At 37.5% G+C, this 18,384-nt stretch overlaps 2 protein-coding genes across 4 annotated transcripts in view; one reads left to right on the plus strand and one right to left on the minus strand.

Moving 5' to 3' along the window:
• Window positions 1-18,384, plus strand: part of RSPH10B (radial spoke head 10 homolog B) — a 22,608-nt gene continuing 4,224 nt past the window's right edge. The window contains exons 1-19 of one of the 2 annotated variants that reach the window (XM_061473537.1): window positions 1-360; window positions 1,548-1,623; window positions 1,893-1,961; window positions 2,159-2,332; window positions 3,401-3,486; window positions 4,122-4,242; window positions 5,084-5,260; window positions 5,780-5,921; window positions 6,409-6,530; window positions 6,977-7,166; window positions 7,855-7,966; window positions 8,054-8,133; window positions 8,234-8,385; window positions 9,595-9,702; window positions 10,737-10,913; window positions 12,812-12,861; window positions 13,384-13,496; window positions 14,533-14,725; window positions 15,151-15,376. In XM_061473537.1, coding sequence (XP_061329521.1) covers window positions 107-360; window positions 1,548-1,623; window positions 1,893-1,961; window positions 2,159-2,332; window positions 3,401-3,486; window positions 4,122-4,242; window positions 5,084-5,260; window positions 5,780-5,921; window positions 6,409-6,530; window positions 6,977-7,166; window positions 7,855-7,966; window positions 8,054-8,133; window positions 8,234-8,385; window positions 9,595-9,702; window positions 10,737-10,913; window positions 12,812-12,861; window positions 13,384-13,496; window positions 14,533-14,725; window positions 15,151-15,355 — 2,601 coding nt within the window. In that variant the 5' untranslated portion in view covers window positions 1-106 and the 3' untranslated portion in view covers window positions 15,356-15,376. Of the gene's footprint in view, window positions 361-1,547; window positions 1,624-1,892; window positions 1,962-2,158; window positions 2,333-3,400; window positions 3,487-4,121; window positions 4,243-5,083; window positions 5,261-5,779; window positions 5,922-6,408; window positions 6,531-6,976; window positions 7,167-7,854; window positions 7,967-8,053; window positions 8,134-8,233; window positions 8,386-9,594; window positions 9,703-10,736; window positions 10,914-12,811; window positions 12,862-13,370; window positions 13,497-14,532; window positions 14,726-15,150; window positions 15,377-18,384 lie in introns of both variants that reach the window. The other variant, XM_061473536.1, reaches the window with a different exon arrangement.
• CCZ1 (CCZ1 homolog, vacuolar protein trafficking and biogenesis associated) overlaps window positions 15,873-18,384 on the minus strand; it is a 14,466-nt gene continuing 11,954 nt past the window's right edge. Inside the window, exons 14-15 of one of the 2 annotated variants that reach the window (XR_009746936.1) lie at window positions 17,216-17,460; window positions 15,873-16,222 (exon numbers count right to left, since the gene is read on the minus strand). Coding sequence is in view for 1 of the 2 variants with exons in the window: in XM_061473538.1 (XP_061329522.1) it covers window positions 16,167-16,222; window positions 17,333-17,460 (184 nt within the window). In the remaining variant the exon portion in view is untranslated. The remainder of the gene's footprint in view (window positions 16,223-17,215; window positions 17,461-18,384) is intronic. The other variant, XM_061473538.1, reaches the window with a different exon arrangement.

Genomic DNA, 18,384 nt, shown 5'->3' on the forward strand with positions numbered 1-18,384 from the left:
TTTGGTTTTTGTTTGTTTGTTTTTCTCAAATAGATTATAAGGGAAAACATCTTTACATAACAGAGTAGATGTTCAGAAGGGTACACATTGAGACAATTCAGTAATTATGGCAAAGGATAAGAAGAAAGATGTCAGGAAGACAGAAAAAACTTCACGCTCTCCTATGCCTTCACAAGAAGTTACAGCTGAGAGTAGTGCTACAAAGCTGACAGACTTGGCGACCGTCGTGAATGAAGAGGAAGAAACAGGGGCAAGTCCAGTGATACTGGATAAAGAACCACAGGAGGCAGAGGAACCTCTAGTCCAAGATGTTCTTCAATACCATGAGGAGCCTGTTCTTATTCAACTTATTGTAAAAAGGTATGCTTGTTACAAATACACCAATTCAGTCAGGAATTCTCATTTAAGTATCTCTGGTGTACCCAGTGTCATACAGAGATTTAACTTTCAATTCGAGGCAGCGAATCAGGTTATTCAGACCTAATAGCCATTATGAGTGATATATGTGAAATTCTGCTGCCTTCTTGCACCCTTGAGTGTTGTTGGTGCTGTCTGCCTGCCAAAAGATTCATTCTTTTAGGTTGTTCTCCTATGGTGAAGTTTTGTCTAAGTATACCGATGGTGAGGAAAATGTAGGTATCTCATTTAAAGTTCAGTTGTTACTGCCTTTTAATGTTTAGGGCTGCTCATATCTCGTAAGAATATCCTAAACTGAGGAAGCAGGTGAATAGAAGTGTTAGCCAAATCCTTTGGTAGTTCGAGGGGAATATATATAATGTTTCATGTGGCCAGGTTGCCTAGTTGTAAGCTAGTAAATCATAGAATGGTTAGAGCTGGAAGGGACCTTAAAGCTCGTATAGTTACAATCCCCTTGCCATGGACTGGGACACCTCACTTTAGACTATGTTGCCCAAGGGCTTGTTCAACCTGACCTTGAAAACTGCCAGGAACAGAGCATTTACCACTTCTTTGGGTGCCTCATCACCCTCACAGCAAAGAACTTCTTCCTTACATCTGACTTGAACTTCCTCTGTTTAAGTTTGAACCCATTGTTCCTTGTCCTATTACTACAGTTCCTCATGAAGAGTCCCTCTCCAGCATCCTTGTAGGCCCCCTTCAGATACTGGAAGGCTGCTATGAGGTCTGCACGCAGCTTCTCTTCTCCAGGATGAACAGCCCCAGTGTTCTCAGCTTATCTTCATGCAAGAGGTGCTCCAGCCACCTGATCATCCTTGTGGTCCTCCTCTGGACTTGCTCGAACAGTTTCATGTCCTTCTTATATGCTTCCTTCTTAAATGCTACCAACGTGTCTTGTTTTATTAATTGAACGAAATATGGGTTTGAGGCAACGCAACCATTATGTGACCTACTACAAGGAAGGTACAAAAACTCTGAAATTTTGTTGTAGTTGTTTTTCTACACAGGATGCAGCAACCGGTTTGTGTGTAAAACATGGTAAATCAAAGGTGATTTATTGTATATATGTTGTGATTTATGTCTACTGGTAGTGACAGGAAACCTTCATCTTTAGTTTGTTTTCCTTGTAGATACGAAGGTGAAAAAGTTCATGGGTTGTATGAGGGTAAAGGATTTGCATGTTTTGAGGGAGGAAATACATATAAGGTGAGTGTATAAATTAATTAAAAAAATAGTAGTGGGTCAAGTTCTTTCTCTAGAACAGGCAATCTGCTTTTAATGTGGGTGGAGGTTGAGCAAGCAGAATGTATAAGCATTGAAAGCTCTATTGGTTTCTGGCATGAAAGCTCTTCATTTGAAATGAGTAGTTGGAGGATGACATTAATATGTAATTCTTTTGAAGTCTTACAGTCACTGTAGGCTTTGGTTGTGGTAAGAATAAATTTGCAAATGATGCTGTTCTCTTTATTTTGAAGGGCATGTTTTCTGAAGGCCTTATGCATGGACAAGGGACTTACACATGGGCTGATGGAGTGAAGTATGAGGTAAAGTGCACCTCAATTTATAACTGAACACAATTACAACCAGTTAGAAGTGTAAATTCAAGGACAGTAGATAGGTTGCAGTAATTGGTACAGTGCAGGTGGCCACTGCAGAACTATGGCAGTGGTTTCAGTCACAAGCCTGACTTTTCCCAGACAGTTGGTCTTATTTTTTTAAATGTTGCAATTTAACTTTTTAGGGAACATTTGTTAAGAATGTGCAGATGTTTAGTGGCCGTTATACATGGAATGATGGCAGTGTTTATGAAGGATCAATCAAGGATGGAGTTCGGCATGGATTTGGATTTTTCAGGAGCGGTATTCATCCTATTTCTTACATTGGCTATTGGTGTAAAGGCAAAAGACATGGAAAGGTAAGAAAGAACACCAAATGCGAATATGGTCTTCTCATTTGGCATCCATATACTGTCTGAAATAACAAGTGTTGTTGTGCAGAGGTTTTGCAAAAAATGTTTCATGCTGCTGCATGGCCTTACACTTTGTAGAGATTTCTTTTTCCTGAGGATCTTCTCTGGAGTTGTGAGTGCCAACTAAAACAATTGGGGTGGGATCTTTTTGTGCTAGAAGGAATAAATGGTATCTGAAAAGAGTAATTGGTTTATTATGTGTTTTATCCTTTATGCTGCTCCACAAAGGTGATAAAAGTCAGAAGTGTCGACTGCATTAGTAGCCACATAGCAATGACAGGTCAATTCACTTCCCAGTAATGACAAAGTAATCCCATCTTCCAAATGTGTTAAGCAGACCAAGTATGATAATTACTGCCAGATCTAGTGTAAGTGACATCTACTTCCAGCTTGTTAAAGGCAAGTGGTACTTTTATCTGTCTCTGTTTTATGCATCCAAACTGAGAAACTTCTGGGCGTGACATCTTGAAGACTGATATTCAGCACGTGAGGAAGATCCATTCTAATAATGTGGGGTTTTTTAGGGTGTCACTAATGAAACACTAAAATCACACGGACTGCAGTGGATGATCACCAGTGCAGAGGTCTGTCCAGTTTGTTCAGAGAGGAAGTTGTCAGAAAGACAGAAAAATTAATGCTGTAGACTTACTGTTTGAAGTTGAATTCTGAATGAGTCAGAAAACTGATTTCCCTCAGAGTGGCTGCTATGATTAAGCTGCCAAAGTTAGCTCTCTGAAAGTGTTTCCAAGTGATTTGAAAAGCGTTGTAGAATTTGATGTAATATGTTGGGTGTTTTTGGTGGGGGGACACCTGGTCTTTTTTGAGGTCTTAACTATTCATCAAAAGAGGTTGCTTTTTAATTTCTTTTTATCACTTCAGTTGCTTTCAGTACAGTGTCTCAGGGTGACTGTAAGTAAGAGCATGATTACGTGCATCTGATGTAATTTGTATGCAATGTTTTATTAATATAGATGAATGTTTAGGTTTTTTAATTTACTATACTGTCTGTTTCAGGGTACCATTTATTATGACCAGGAACGTACTTCTTGGTATTCAGGCGACTGGGTAAATGATGTCAAAAAAGGATGGGGAATGAGATGGTAAATGTCATAGCACTCGTTCTTGTCTGCATATTTTTTATTTTACATACATTATCATACAGTTTCTCCTGTTGTTTAAAATGGATACACATGCTACCATTTCATAGTAGTATGCACTTTCTGTAGTGGAATAAATAATTGTACAAGCTGCTTTATAATAATAAAATAGACCTTCTCTATAACTTACATTTTTATGTTGATACATTTCTACTGCTCATTCCCACAAACAGATGTCTAAAGACAAAATGCAAAATCAGGTTTGGTAAATCACAAATCAACATTTTAAAAACAAATAAATGATTTGAACAAATGGAGCTACTTTTATGAATAGATGAATTATTTATGGAATTATACATAAAAGAATACTTTGATTATCTATGGTGAAGACTCTTTGGAAAAAAAGAACTGGTTAATATTTTTACAGTGGTCTGTAAGTTAAAAATAGTAGGTAAACAGTGGGTGCAATAAAACCTTTGTATGTGTGTCACAGTGAGCCAACTTTGAAATTAATGGTTATATTTAGCTTTAATAAATTCTGAATTCATTACCAGTGAGTTTTGTATAAACCTTGCTTTTATAAGTTCCACTTAGAATTTAGTATGAATGAATCATTAACTTTTACTATTTTCTTTCAGCTATAAGTCTGGAAATATCTATGAAGGTCAGTGGGAGAAAAATGTACGTCATGGAAAAGGAAGAATGAGATGGTTGACAGTTAATCAAGAGTATATGGGACAGTGGGTGCATGGCATACAGGTAGTAATTTCTTCCTCAACAGCCTCTTTAGTTCAGCATCTGTCCATTGCTCTAGTAAAACTAGATAAGGGAGTTTTGTGCAATATCAAAGGAGCTTTATATGTTTATTGCCAGTTGAGATAGTGTAAGCATGTTTTTTATCGTAAGTTGATGCTCATAAGAAGTCTGCAGTATTCAGATTGCTTAGAGGCTGTTGACTTAGTCTTACAAAATAATAATTTAATACTCTAATGGAAAATACGAACTTTTTCATTAATAAAAGCAGTTAAGTGTGACTATACTTAGCTTGAGATATGACTTCAGCAGTGAGTGTATGTAGAAATTTATGTCTGTGTCACCTGTGAAATATTAGACCGTGCTGTTAAGGTTTCATGGTGGAAGGAGATGATTTCTGGAATTTTCTGTTCCTTCCATTTACTATTCTGTTGGAAGAAGAGCGTGAGCTACTTTCTCTTGTCTTTTCACTCTGCATAAAATTGTTAAGGAGTCTAGCCTTTGGAACATCATGGGTCTGTCTGGCATGGTGTTCCTCACCTGCCTGTTCAGCATTGCAGCCAAAGGGATTCAGGCAGGAAGGGTGCCTTTAGGAGTCCTGTTCGTAGAGCTTGCTCAAGTACGTGTTGATTCAGTGTATCCTCTGAGCGCTTCTCCCACACACCTTTGGAGAATATGGCTCTGAGTATGGTTTGAAGTACTGCAGCTATCAGCTGGGTGCTTTTATTTGAGAGCTTTGCCAACTGTGACTTAAAGGTGATTCTCCTTTTTCAAAGTCTGGACCTGTAGCAGTAGTAGCTTGTCTGTGGATGTTTGGTTTTTCTTAGACACACAAACTGTTTTTCAGCACGGGTATGGGATCCACATCTGGTTTTTGAAGAGAATGCCTGCATCTCAGTATCCTTTAAGGAATGAATACATAGGTGATTTTGTAAATGGGAAACGACATGGACATGGGAAGTTCATATATGCCAGTGGAGCAGTATATGATGGTGAATGGGTTTGTAATAAGAAGCGTGGCAAGGTGAGTATTGACAAGTAGCAAGACGAAACTACAGACAGCACCAAATGAGTCAGTTCTGCTCTGTATGGCAGACCTCCAGATCTCTGTACAGAAAATTACATTCAATTTGCATTGTGGATGGAATCCCAACATAACATCCCACTGAAAGCAGCAGGAATCCTTCCAAGGACCTTGCTGGGCCACAGATTTGACTCCATGGTTAGGTGCATGTTGTGTGTATAAAGAAATAAATTTTACTGTGAAGATTTTGAATGTAATAGGTATGTCTGGATTTTTGCAGTGGTTGGCTTTTCAAAACTGAACAGATAAATAGGCAATACTTCATCCCAGCAGGGTACTTCAATTAATAGATGACTAAGTACTTTTTAAAAAATGGGGAAGGAAAATTATTTTGCTTTATTTTATTTCATGTATTGCATTGTAGTCAAGATTCTTAAAAAGAAATTTGATTGAGAGCATAAGTCATATTTTTAATTTTGTTAATTTCAATATAAATCAAAGATCATAATCTATCTGTAGGGCAAGTTTGTCTTCAAGAATGGTCATGTTTATGAAGGAGAGTTCATAGATGATAACATGGTGGAATGTCCTGCTTTTCTAGCGAATGCAATGAATATGAAAGGGCTGAATTCCATTTGCACAGAAAATCATTTTGGCACTGGTAAGCAGCTTAAGAAAACAAATTCTACTCAGTTGACATTTTGTTTTTACTATAATGTGAAGCTGTTTGTACTTACTCAAGAGCCAGCCATATTTCTTCAAAGAACTTTGATAAACATGGGAGTTATCTTAATTATTAATGACTTTTGCTCCTATACTTCCTGTTTCCTGCACATGACACTTTGAGTTGATTGACACATCCACACTACATCTTGTAATGCTTTTTGGCTACTCTTGTCTGAAGGTTTCATAACTTATGTAATATCTGCATTTCCTTTTGGCTAGGGGTTGGATTTGACTAAATTATCCTTCAGTTGTTATGCTGTTGATTATGACATTGCTACACCTCACTGTAAATGAGTTTATTATTCTCAGTTTGAAGTCATTAAGATAAGAAAGAATAATATATGTTTCATTCCCCCCCCCCCCCGTATATATATATTTAACTTCATTTTAGTTTATTCTAATTTATTTTATTTGCATGATAGAAAATACCACAGTCATCAGTGGCTCAGAAGATACTTCTATTCTGGAATTCAGTACTGAGTTGGGTATATCTTTACTGCTTGACTTGTTGCCAGAGGAAGAGAGATGGGAAGAACTGAAGCAAGTAAGAGTTTACTGTTTGATATCTTCAGTTTTCCCCCGTAGTGTATTTCATGTTATTTTATTTCTGGTTTATTTTATTAAAATAACTCATTTCATTAAAGAATTTTTGAAAATCTGAAGGCCATGAAAGCAGAAAATCAAAAAGAATTAATAGACAGTATTGCTTCTTCCTGAGCCTTTTTTGGAATACAATTAAATATGTTCTATCTGGAAGGGCATTCAGCAGCTACCTTTAGCTACTGTAAGGTTTGTCTGCTGACAGACTATTTTTATTGATCATAAAAAATATATAGCTGCATTTGAGTAATGCCATCATGAATGCTTAACCAGGGATATCCTCTTTGAAGTTACAAGATGGAAAGCACTATATGCCCAGTTATAGGATCAATATGAGCTGATCCCTACTTTCTGTGAGATGATGCTGAAAACATATCCTGCTTTATTTAGGTAGAATTTGCTGTATTGAGGCATATTACAGAACTGAGAAGAATTTACACCTTCTACAGTAGCTTAGGCTGTGATTATTCTTTTGACAACACCTTCCTCATGACTAAGCTCCAATTTTGGAGATTTCTGAAGGACTGCCAGTTTCATCACTCCAACATAAGTCTTGCCGAAATGGATCGGATATTGAGGGGTTTGTATTTCTGTTGTTTGGGGTCTAGAATCTAGGAACTGTAATAGTAAGCTGTGGAGAGGTGGAGTGGCAAGTTCTGCTGATACCTCAACACTGGTAGTGAGGTGTCCCTGAGTGAGTACTTCTGTGCTTGTGACTTCTCAGTGGATGCATTAACACTTCTCCAGGCACTTCAGGTCCTTAGGTGGGAAAATGTAAAATTAAAATAGCCATTAAAAATTTGTTCTCAAGAGCCATCTATTCAAAACTTGTATTCATCCCGGTCTTGTCTTTACTGTTGCATGTAGTTTAAAGAGGTCTGAGAAAGAGAAGAAACAAATCTTCCAGTGCTTTTAATTTTGGTTTGCATGTAGTATGGGGTTTTTTATTTCTGTAGAGCCAGTTAAACATCCAGTTCTATTTTAGACCTGCACCAGAAGCGCTGTGGTGTCCCTAATATGTAAAGGGTTTAACTCCAACTTTGCTTCCCCTTTCATTCCTGTATGCTGAGTAGATGTGTTTCTAGAAAGAGAGAATTTGACAGAATTCAGCTGTAGGTAGATGATTCTCCCTTGAGCTTATTGTTTGGAAGTGATGCTGTGTCTGGTCTGATTCTTCCAGCAGTGTTGTTACTGTGTGATATGTAGAGATGGAGAGGCATTTTAATGTACAGTATAGCAATAGAGATTTATTTATTCAAATTTTTTAGGAGATAAAACACCAGTTGAGGAGATACATTGTCCACATGAGACTTTACTGTTCAGAACGTTTTTATCTTACCTTATTCGCCTAGCATTTCATATCTATCATGAAGAACACAAGTAAGTTTTTAATCTTATAATGACATTTATTTCAGTGTAATCAGTTTGAGTCTTTCCCAGACAAGAGTATTTTTATTTCAGCTGTAGAGAGAACAGTCCTTATCTGAGTAAGTGTTTCTTAGAAATGATGTCCAGGAACGTTATTCCCACTGCCTGTTATGTCCAAGGTAAGTAATGGTATTTCTCCTGTGCAGAATTCATCAATTTGTACCACATACATCATAGTTTTACTGTAACCATTTATTTTTTCCCAATTAATTTTTAAAGGTACCTTATTTTCTGAAGAAAGATGTACAGTTTTGGTCATGAACAGCTACATTGACAAATGCTGGGAAATATACAGAGCCTTTTGTAGACCAAGTACCAGACCTCCATTTGAGCTCACGATGAAAATGAGGCACTTCCTTTGGATGTTGAATGTAATAACCTCTATTTCTTTATTTTGTATGGTTACAAGAGCTTTATTTATTCAGTTTATATGAGTGTTTTAAAATACTCCCTGTGACTTCTGCCCAGTTGAAAAGATAGGAGTGGTGTTATTTGTAGAAACTGTCCACCAAACATTAAAGGGACAGTTACTCTACAGAAATTATTTATGTACTTGTGCAGGACTGAATTCTGACTTTGTACTGACAATTTCAAATAACCAAATCTTAAAACACATTTGTCTAAGGAAATAAAAATATTTTTGCTTCCTTCCTCCCCACCCTGTAGAGTGAATATGTGGAAATGTCTTCCTGGTAGAGCTCAGACTGGAAACCTTTTGAAATAACACAGTAATGTATTAACATAGTTCAAGATGAAGATGAGATTCCTTACGAATATCCAGTAATTCAGAGACACATAAAGATTACACTGAAGCTAGGGAACAATTCCCATTGATAGGCTTGGGTTTGGTGACTGTCACTGGTTAAATTCAAGCCTTTTTTCATGGGAAAAAGAAATAATTAGCAGATGGCAAGATTGTGAAAGCTCATAAATAAATTTTTGAAAATTACAGTTATTTCTTAACACTTTTTTTGCAGTGTAGCAGGAATTCCCAGTAAGGCCAGAATTTTACTCTGTCATTGATTACCTGTGTGGAATTATAGAATAGAATCACAGAATCATAGAATAATTTGGGTTGTAAGGGGCCTTCAAAGGCCATCTAGTTGAACCTCCCTGCAATGAGCAGGGACATCTTCAACTAGGTCAGGTTGCTCGGAGCCACATTCAGCCTGACCTTGAATGTCTTCAGGGATGGTGCTTCCAGCACCTCTCTGTCAACCTGTGCCAGTGTTTTACCACCCTCATTGTAAAAATTTTTTCCTCCAGTCCAGCCTGAGTCTCCCTTTTCGTTTAAAACCATCTCCTCTCTTCCTGTCACAACAGGCCCTGATAAAAAGTCTCTCCTCATCTTCATATAGGCCCCTTTTCAGAACTGAAAGGCCGCAGTAAGGTCTCCCTGGGGCCTTCTCCAGGCTGGACAATCCCAACTCTGTCAAGCCTTTCCTCCTAGGAGAGGTGCTCCAGCCCTCTGATCATGTGAAACAATTAGAAACTTTGACACAGGCTTTAAAGGGAGTTAGATTAAATCCATGTGGGAATGCCTTGGGTGCTGCTAACATGTAATGCTTACTCTTACCCAGGATTTTAAACTTCTCAGCAAACAGTTAACTCCTTCAAGACTTGTGGAAATACTTGTCAAAGATGGTCCCTCTCAACCTGGTAGCAGTAACACCAACCTGGAGCTGGAGGTGTGTATGGGAAAAAAGTATCATACTTCATTGCTACAGGAACAGTTAAAATTACTTTTAAAAACTTGCAATTACTGTTCTGTCTGCTAGGGCAGGATGAAATTAATTTAGTAAAAAAATAAGAGTACAAACTTCAGCCTCTATTTCTGTCTTTGTTTTGCCTATACCTTCTAATTTAGCTCATGTACTTCTATGTTTTTCTTATTACTCTTCTTAGTATAGTCTCAGCATACCTGACCATACAAATAATTCTTAAGGCTGCTGTAACCCAGAGGGCATTCTCCATTCCTAGGAGACTGGTGCTAGTAATAGATCAGTCTGTGAAGCAGTTGCTTTACAATATGTGTATACAGTGATTACATAGGGATGAATGTCAGCACTTTCAGCTGCCAAGGTGTGCACAGGAAATACTAAGATGTGTTAATAATTAAGATGTAAACACACTGATCCTGAAAATCTGGAGATCCAAGAAACCTGATGTGTAAAGTGCTGCCACCTCAGTGAAGTAGAAGACTTATGCTGCCTAACAGCTGGCCTGCTACTGAAGGCCTTTGCCCTTAAAGAATTGGCTCTGGCTTGGTGATGGTCTGTTGTAAATGACTATATTGAATTTATTGTTTTAAACAATGTCTGATAAACTGAACACACAAATGTCAGTCTTACTGAGGGATTCATTATACACCCATTCCAGGGGCTCCTGGAAGCATTGTATGCAATTAAAATTTTAGGTAATAGTTAATAATTTGTTAGAGAAATTTCTCATAGCTCCAGACACAGCAAAAATCTATGCAATATTTTATTTCAACATGACTTGTATAAGGCATGACACAGGATATCACTTCTGAATTTTTTGAGCTTGGGCTGTTTTCAGTTTTTCTTCAGAAGGAGGGATGTTTGACTGAATAAATGAGGCCAGTGAGGCTTTGCAAACAATCACTTGAGTTCTTTGCTTGCTCAGGTATATATTAATTGTCAGTTAACAAAAGGATTTTGCAAAAATGAGTGAATTAATCACTGTGTTTGTTCCACTCTAGTTAGTTTTTCTGGAATTTGTTGAAGCTCTTCTTGCCTGTGCGTTGGTGTATGTTACCAGTGATATGATAAAGGAGCAAGAAGCTTGTGAGAATGAGAGCAGAAGTAGCTTTAGAATGGAGGTTCACTCCAAGAAAACCACACATGTATCTCTGTTCCCAGACTATTCTCTGTCCCAGGTAAAGTTGATAGAGACCTGTCGAATATGTCCACTGGGAGGGTGAAGTCCAGCCCTGCAAATATTCTGTGTTTCCTGAACATAGAAACCACTTTCCTTTTTGATTGGGTCCTACTGCCTTTCCTGCTTGCTGATGCCTATAACATCAGCATAGTCAGCTTTAACACATTTGCACATTTTCCTAGTTAACTGTAAATACACATAAGGTGCCTGCAAGTTTTTGGTGTTTGAAGGGGAATTGACAGATTGGTTGACTGGTGGAAGAGACACGCCTCTCTTCTGTTTTAAGTCAAGTGTCTAAAATTGCACTGTAAAAATGTCATTGCAGTTGTTCCATGTATCAAGGTTCACCGTTTCCAGCAGTTAAGCTATGCTCTTTTCTTTTTGATGGACACTTGAATAAGGATTTTGTCAGTTACAAGATGCTGCCTGTGCCACTGGAGCAATTTAGATGCACAGGGGAGTTGGAGGCATGAGTTAGAATTGTTATTATTTGGAATTATGCATTTATTAATTCAAAGAGCATTCACAAACACCTCATTTCACACTGTCAACCAGTAGTGTCACTGAACACCACCACTCCCATTCCCTAGTCAATTGTACTGGTTCTGTGGAACCTCTTCCCGTGCATCACTGCAAGAATTAACGCAGCTGCACAGTGAAATGGTCCAGTTAAATTTCCAAGACCAAAAAAAAAAATCTTAATTTAAAATGTACTGACGGTAAAATTCTTCTTGTTTCCTTTTTATTAATGCATGTACAGTGGAACTGTACTTGATACAGACATGAATGATGACATGTCTGAGGCACCTGAGCTTTACTCATTGTTGTCTTCAAACAAAAGTTTCATAACACAGGATGAATTAAAGAAACATGAGGTATTTTAAATACAATATGTTCCCATGCCTGGATGCATGTATGCACCTCAAAGTGGTGCATTGCCTGCCATTGCTAATAAAAGCGTTTGCTCCCACACATGCACTCAGATATTTTTGTTTAGAATACTGGGTGGTAAGTTCTACATTAACTAAAACAGGAGTGAACAAAGCTAGAGTTTTATCTTGTCTTGCAAGGTGGGGGAGTAAGAGGCTGGGAAGTGGGCAGAGATCTAAAAGCAGTGGGGAAGGTAATATAATTCCTAAAATAGTTTTCAGATTTTTTCCAGCAAACTTCTCACCTTCACTGCCTTTATAATTTTGTACCCAGTGTATGCCTGTAATGAGATTCTTGATATTCCAGGAACACATACATTCTGTTTGATCTCTGTGATTTCAGAGTAAGATAGTAGGGATTACTGTTTTGTACTGGAATCATGGAAATCAGACAGAGAATTTGGAAACTTCCTGGCTTTTAGAAAATACTACCAACACAAAATTATGTTTGACCTGAGTTTTGGTGAGACGTAATCAGGCTGCAGAAGATACTTGGGGTGACAGTTAGAAAGATTGCAAAGCATCAGTCTCATTAGTCTCGAATCTTGTTCTTTTCACTTAGTATTCTTCCTGGAGTATATTCCTGTAATCAGGAATAGAGATTAATTATTGTTTCCTCAGGACTAGATGTATGTAGAGCAAGATGCAAGAACGGAGGGACATGTCTAAGAATAGGAGCTCTCATTCTTTGTAGTATCTTTCATTGGCTCTGAAATAGGATGATCCTACTTCCCTGTCTGGTGTCAAAGGTGAAGTGTTATGACCAATTTGCTAATACTTGAAAGTGTGAAACATGGTTGCAATTGAAATGTTTTGAAGTAGGTATAATTGTAGAATGCCTTTGATTGGCAGAATGCTTTGTAGATAGCAATTTCCATGACTCAAATGGACATGTAATTTCACTTTCTAATTTGGACACAAGTCCAGGCATTTAGTAACTGAATTTTAAACTTCTTGCTGACCACAGAGACCTTCTGAAGACACAGAGCATCCTCTTCAGGAATTTCTGCTGGGTGAGTACTGGAGTTATAAGCATTTCTGAGCAGTGGTGATAGAGGAGATTCACTCTTTCTACAATTTAAGAGATGATTAAAATAGCAGCTAATTGTTGAAACAGCTGGATACATTGCAGTACAGAAGGTAGCTGCATTCAGTCTGGCAATTACAAAAAGTTTTATGTTGAGCTTTCCACATCTGCTATACACAGGTATCTGGCAAGTTTGAATCTCTGAACCTCTTGTGCTTTTCAATTAAAAGCTATCACATTTTCCGTAAAAACAATGTAAAGGCTTTTTTTAAACTAAATTCTTCCTGTTCTGTCTCACTCATTTGGGCATGGAAACAGAGATTGCAGTCTGCACTGTGTCTTTATTCAAAACAAACTTTTCCTCAGTACAGAAGTATTTCAAGCACAGGTGTAGCTGTAAGGTCAGATAACAGTTTACATCTGTTTGTGCTGAAGATCAAACCTGATCTTTAACATACATAATTACAGACTGAGTACTTTTAATTTTTTTTCTTTGGAGTACTAGATACTAGCCTCTCATTTCACACAACTCATGGAGATACCATTGTTCCATCAGTGGTTCCAACATCGTTGAGCTGGGATGCAGAAAAAGAACAAGATACCTGTCCAGGAAAGGAATTGACAGGTAAAGCAGTCCTACTGTTTTAAGACTTAACACAAAAAATCCCTCATAGCTTTTGAATGGGGAATTTTAATTGTATCTGCAGAGTGCAGCTTGTCACAAGAGGGCAGTAAATGAACATTAATTCTGAAGGAAAATGTTTAAAGAAGATTAAATGTAGTAATTGAGATGTTTAAGAACTGACTTAAATAGTGTCCCTGATTTATGTTGCATTTTATTTGTAGGGCATCTAATGTTGTAATTTGTATTTACTCTATGAGAAGCTCAATCTGCAAGCCAGCCTTTTTTTTTTTTTTTTTTAATGTCTTAGACAAATAAAAGCTATTACTGCTCTATCCTGCTTGTTTTAGTTAATGGAAAAATTACTATTAATGGTGTGAAACCATTAGCTGGGATTAAGTTAATGAGAGGCCAACATTCATGCAGAAGAGAAATCAGCATTTTTGTATGTTGAAGCTAGTAACCTTTTAGTATCATCTGGCTGATCAGATCTCATTTTTTGGTTTTTGTGCTTATTAAAGTTTTTCTACAGATACAGAACCTAAATCCAAGAACATAGATAGACAAGGATCTTTGTGTAGTCATCATCTCTTTCACTGAAATCTGGTGACTGAAAAGTTACAGATCAGATTGTTTCTTCAACAACCATCCTTGTTTTTCTTGAAAATTTGTGACAATTGGATGCTTGCATCCAATTCTTTTCTTTCAGGTAGTTGCGTTCATTCCTCCATTCCCCTGTGCACAGGAGTCACAGATACTGGACTGTTGTCAGATTACTGGGGAAGACAGTTATCATAGGATTAAAGGGGAAAGTTGATATTCTTTTGATGCCATCCCAGTGACAGGTCACTCAGAACACCTGCAAAAGGGCCATCCCCTGTCACATGCATCAGTTTAAAGTTTCTCACAGTTATCTCCTGTACCATGCAGAAGCCACACTTTCCCATTGCAGAGTACCAGAGCTGAAGTACTGTAGTCCAAGCCACACTTGAAACAGAAGTGTCCTGCTAAATAAACATATTTGATTTACATGTTGCAGGTGAATTGAAAGAAGACAGAACTAAACAAGATGAGCTTAGTTTGTTGCTGTGCCAGGTGCAGATCTTCTTTACAACTAAGTTCTTTCCCGCTTACCAGCATGAGAAAGTGCTGTGGGAAAAAATAAGAGAAAATCGAATACGAGATGCTGAATTAGCTCAGCTGAGAAAGATCAAGGATGAGGAGCTGGCAAAGTGAGTGGTGTGGCTTATCTTGAAGTAGTTTTCTACTAACTGAATTATTCAAAATGAGAAACATGCTTTAATAAAACAGTATAGCATAGTGTAACTGGAAAACAAATGCCAGGTGTAATAAGCAACATGCAGAATGTAACTTGTAACTTCTCTTGCTGTCAGAAGTAACAAACAGAAGCTGCTTTGAGGTTACAGAACTACTAGCTCTCTGGTAATTCCTGGCACTTCAGCCATGCTCTGCATAGTGGCTGTTTTTTTACATACTGGTAAAGCAGACTTAAAGTGGTAACTGGATAGATTTTCTGCTTCTCTACAATATGACAGTTTATACTGGTCATACTATGAATACAGCTGTAGTTGCTTAGCTGGTATAAATCTGTCTCCCCCCTCTTACACTACATTAAACTTAAACTATGTTCACTCAGAGTTATTGCTGGAAGAGAAGAGACAAAAAAGCAAGAAGCAGCTGCAGCAGCAAAAACATCTGACCCCAAGAGTGCAGATTCTAAGGAGTCAGAGGAGCCTGGCACAACATTAGCATCTGCTTTGAAGGAAGAGGCACCCACAGCAGTACCCCCAGTTACCAGGGTGCCTGCTGGCAAAAAGAGAAGGAAGAAACAAATCATCTGATGAGAACTACTGAAGCTTGAAGTAAGTAAATACTCAAAACCAAAACAACAGCAAAATAATCACACTTGCAGTAAGGTATAAAATACAAGTATGATGAAACTGTATGCACAAGTTTATTGCTGGTTTCAGAGGGGAACTACTTCTACACCAAGGGTCTTGGGAAGGGGAATATAGTCACAGGCATGAGTGTAACCCTTTGGAAAAAAGTATTTCAGAAGTCAGTATTTGACCTCACCTAAAAAGTCCCAGTAAGTTGATACGACAACAAGTATCTTATAATGATCTTACATCCCAATTAAATGGTTTCTGCTTAAAATATGGTTTGACTGAAATACTGCATATGAACTAGGATGTAAGAAGGTAACAAAGAATGTAAATCAGGCTGAAGCAGGAGCTGCAAACAACAGGCCAACCGAGAAAGCTTTTGGAGCAGGGGTCTTCGGTAACCACTCTAGTTTCATGTTGAAGAAAGTTAGCACGATGATGCAAATGAACACAGGAAAACAAAAAGATGCCCTTAAAAGTGTAGCAATTAATAGTTTTATTTTCCAGTAAAATATTCACATAACAATAGCAGAATGGAATGGTACAGATGAATTCAGGCCAGGTTTTGTTTAGTTTGCACATAAACATTTTTAAAATCTAAAAATTTTATGATCAGAGTTTACAGATTTTAGTAGAAATTTTGATTCTTACAAAGCAAGTATTGCTTTACTATTGTCATTATTCCAGTCAATAATATGACTAATAACTTCTCATGTTGAACAAGTGTCTGACATTGACATCTTCTAATAAATCAGCCCTTTGCAGATCAATCCAAAAAGAAAATATTATTAAACTGTGTTGCACAAAGTTTCTTCACTTCTTCTGTAAAAAAGAAAATAAAAAAAGGTGTTTCAGTATATGTTACAGGAGCCTCTGCAAGCTAAACCCTGGGGATCATCAAGGAGAGAAAATAATTAAATTAAAACAGAAGAAACTCTAGGAGTTTCCAGTGTAGAAATACACTTAATGTTATTCTATCTTCAGTAGGAGAAAATGAATCAAATCTGATATTTGACACTGTCTGAAAGATGAGTTGTATTCTAAATGACTAAAATGTAAATTAATTATCATTTGTGTTTGCTGTTGGCCCATTTGTCTTGTCAAATTTCTACACTGCAACAGCAGAAGACTTGGCTTCAACACAAAGCAGCAGACTATACCCCTTGTCAGGGAAGGAAAGATTAGGGAAGCCCGTTAAAATAAGTCAGTGAAACTTTTCTTTGTGCTGTTTGGCAGAAAGCACTTCCTAAGTTTATCAGCCACAGAAATACTCATTTACTGTATGTCAGGTTTGATCCTGAAAGACAATTAGAAATCATGGTGAAGTCATGCCAATTTGTTCCTCTTTTGAAAAATGAGGTTGCTAGGCTTTAGTTTTGTAAAAGCTTTAATTCTTTCTTCCTATTAAAACAGAGAGCCCTGAAACTGCTGCAAGTAAGACTCAGACTTTAAGAGAAATGGCAATTTAAAAGCTTGTTGCATCTTAAATGTTATTTTGTACTCTTAGTCATAGTAAGTAATTCTCAAAGCAGTACTAGAAACAAGACAACAGTGGAATGGGGATCACTGACAAGAGAGACATTATGCATAAGTAAACTACCCATGGGTCATAGACAAGTAAAACTTAACTCAGATGTTCATCTCTCACCTATAATACACTTCATTAATTACTCCTGAGCTAAGCTCACAGAGCACTCTGTCCACTATTATTTGAAGGAGGAAGAATGACTAATTAATAATTAAGAATGTCTGCTGAATATTTATGCTGTTCTTTGACAGCTGTAGAAGGCAGACGAAACCATTATGCAAACTTACCTGGTCTATCATAGATCAGTCCCTCTCTAGCTTTCTTGTGAGATGGATTTTATTACTTCTCCAGGGACATACATTTTAGTATTAACTGTGTTTAAAGGTAATAAAAACAATCCTTACCATTAACTTCAATCAGATTTGCATTTTTTTGATTCAAAATAACATACAATTCTCGCTGGTCAGACTTTTTCCCAACTACCCAGTAATCACTCATTGCCTTCACAATAATTTCCTCATCTTCATCAACTCTGAAAGAAGTTTTACAAAGTAAAGAAGGTGGCAGCAAGTTCATCTTCAACAACTTTGTCTGTAATCATTAAGACGGCTTAATGGCATCAATTTTTGTGGTTGTGCAGAATGAAAGAGGGACTACCACTACTGACTTAGACATAATTCAGCAATCCAGGATAAAGGTTTCATAAATGGCTGCTTAGGACAAATGCATCCCTAGATTAATCATTAGTATGTCCATCAGCCACTGTCCACTGACACTCAGGCACTCTGGAGAAAACCCCTATCCCTCCATCATAAGGACACACTTCATAGAATAATCATTTGCTACACAATGACCAAATAATGAAAGTTGGAGCTGGTGGATGGTTTGGTAATACTAATTTTTCACATATCTAACAGCTAAACCTAGAACTAAACCATGCTCAACAACTACATAAAGCCATCACTAACCCTGTTCTTCCACAGTATGGCAGAACATTCTTTTATCTTTTATAGACAAATGAAAACCTTGTCCTTAAGTAGAGTGGGAGAACTGCCAGTAGTGAGAGACATCACAATTATTCAGCATTTTCATGTTATTTTTTATAGTGACAGAGGGTCTCTCCCACCATGAAGCACAATGCCCATTGATAAGAAGCCAGTTATCTCCTGTCAGCAGTACTGTACCAACTGCAGGGTTTGCATTTCATCTATTGTCTAATCCCTAGAATCAGGGAGCAGTTTCAGAGAAGGTTTATCATCTAGGCAGAAGTGGGTTTCCCTGTCCTTCATACTACTTATCCTGAGATTAGCCAGGCTTGAGTGCAAAAGTGCTAGGCTTCACATTCCTTTTGAGTTTGTTATGGCTTCTCTGAAGCTTCAAATAGATTAGACAGTTTCCTGGATAGGCCCTTCCTAAATTATTTTTTTTAAAAGGACACTAAGTTTTGTTTGAAACA

The sequence above is a fragment of the Pezoporus flaviventris genome, unplaced genomic scaffold (assembly GCF_033815535.1).
Source record: "Pezoporus flaviventris isolate CSIRO_AGI_PZ_B2104156 unplaced genomic scaffold, CSIRO_AGI_Pfla_v1 ptg000078l, whole genome shotgun sequence".
NCBI lineage: Eukaryota > Metazoa > Chordata > Aves > Psittaciformes > Psittacidae > Pezoporus > Pezoporus flaviventris.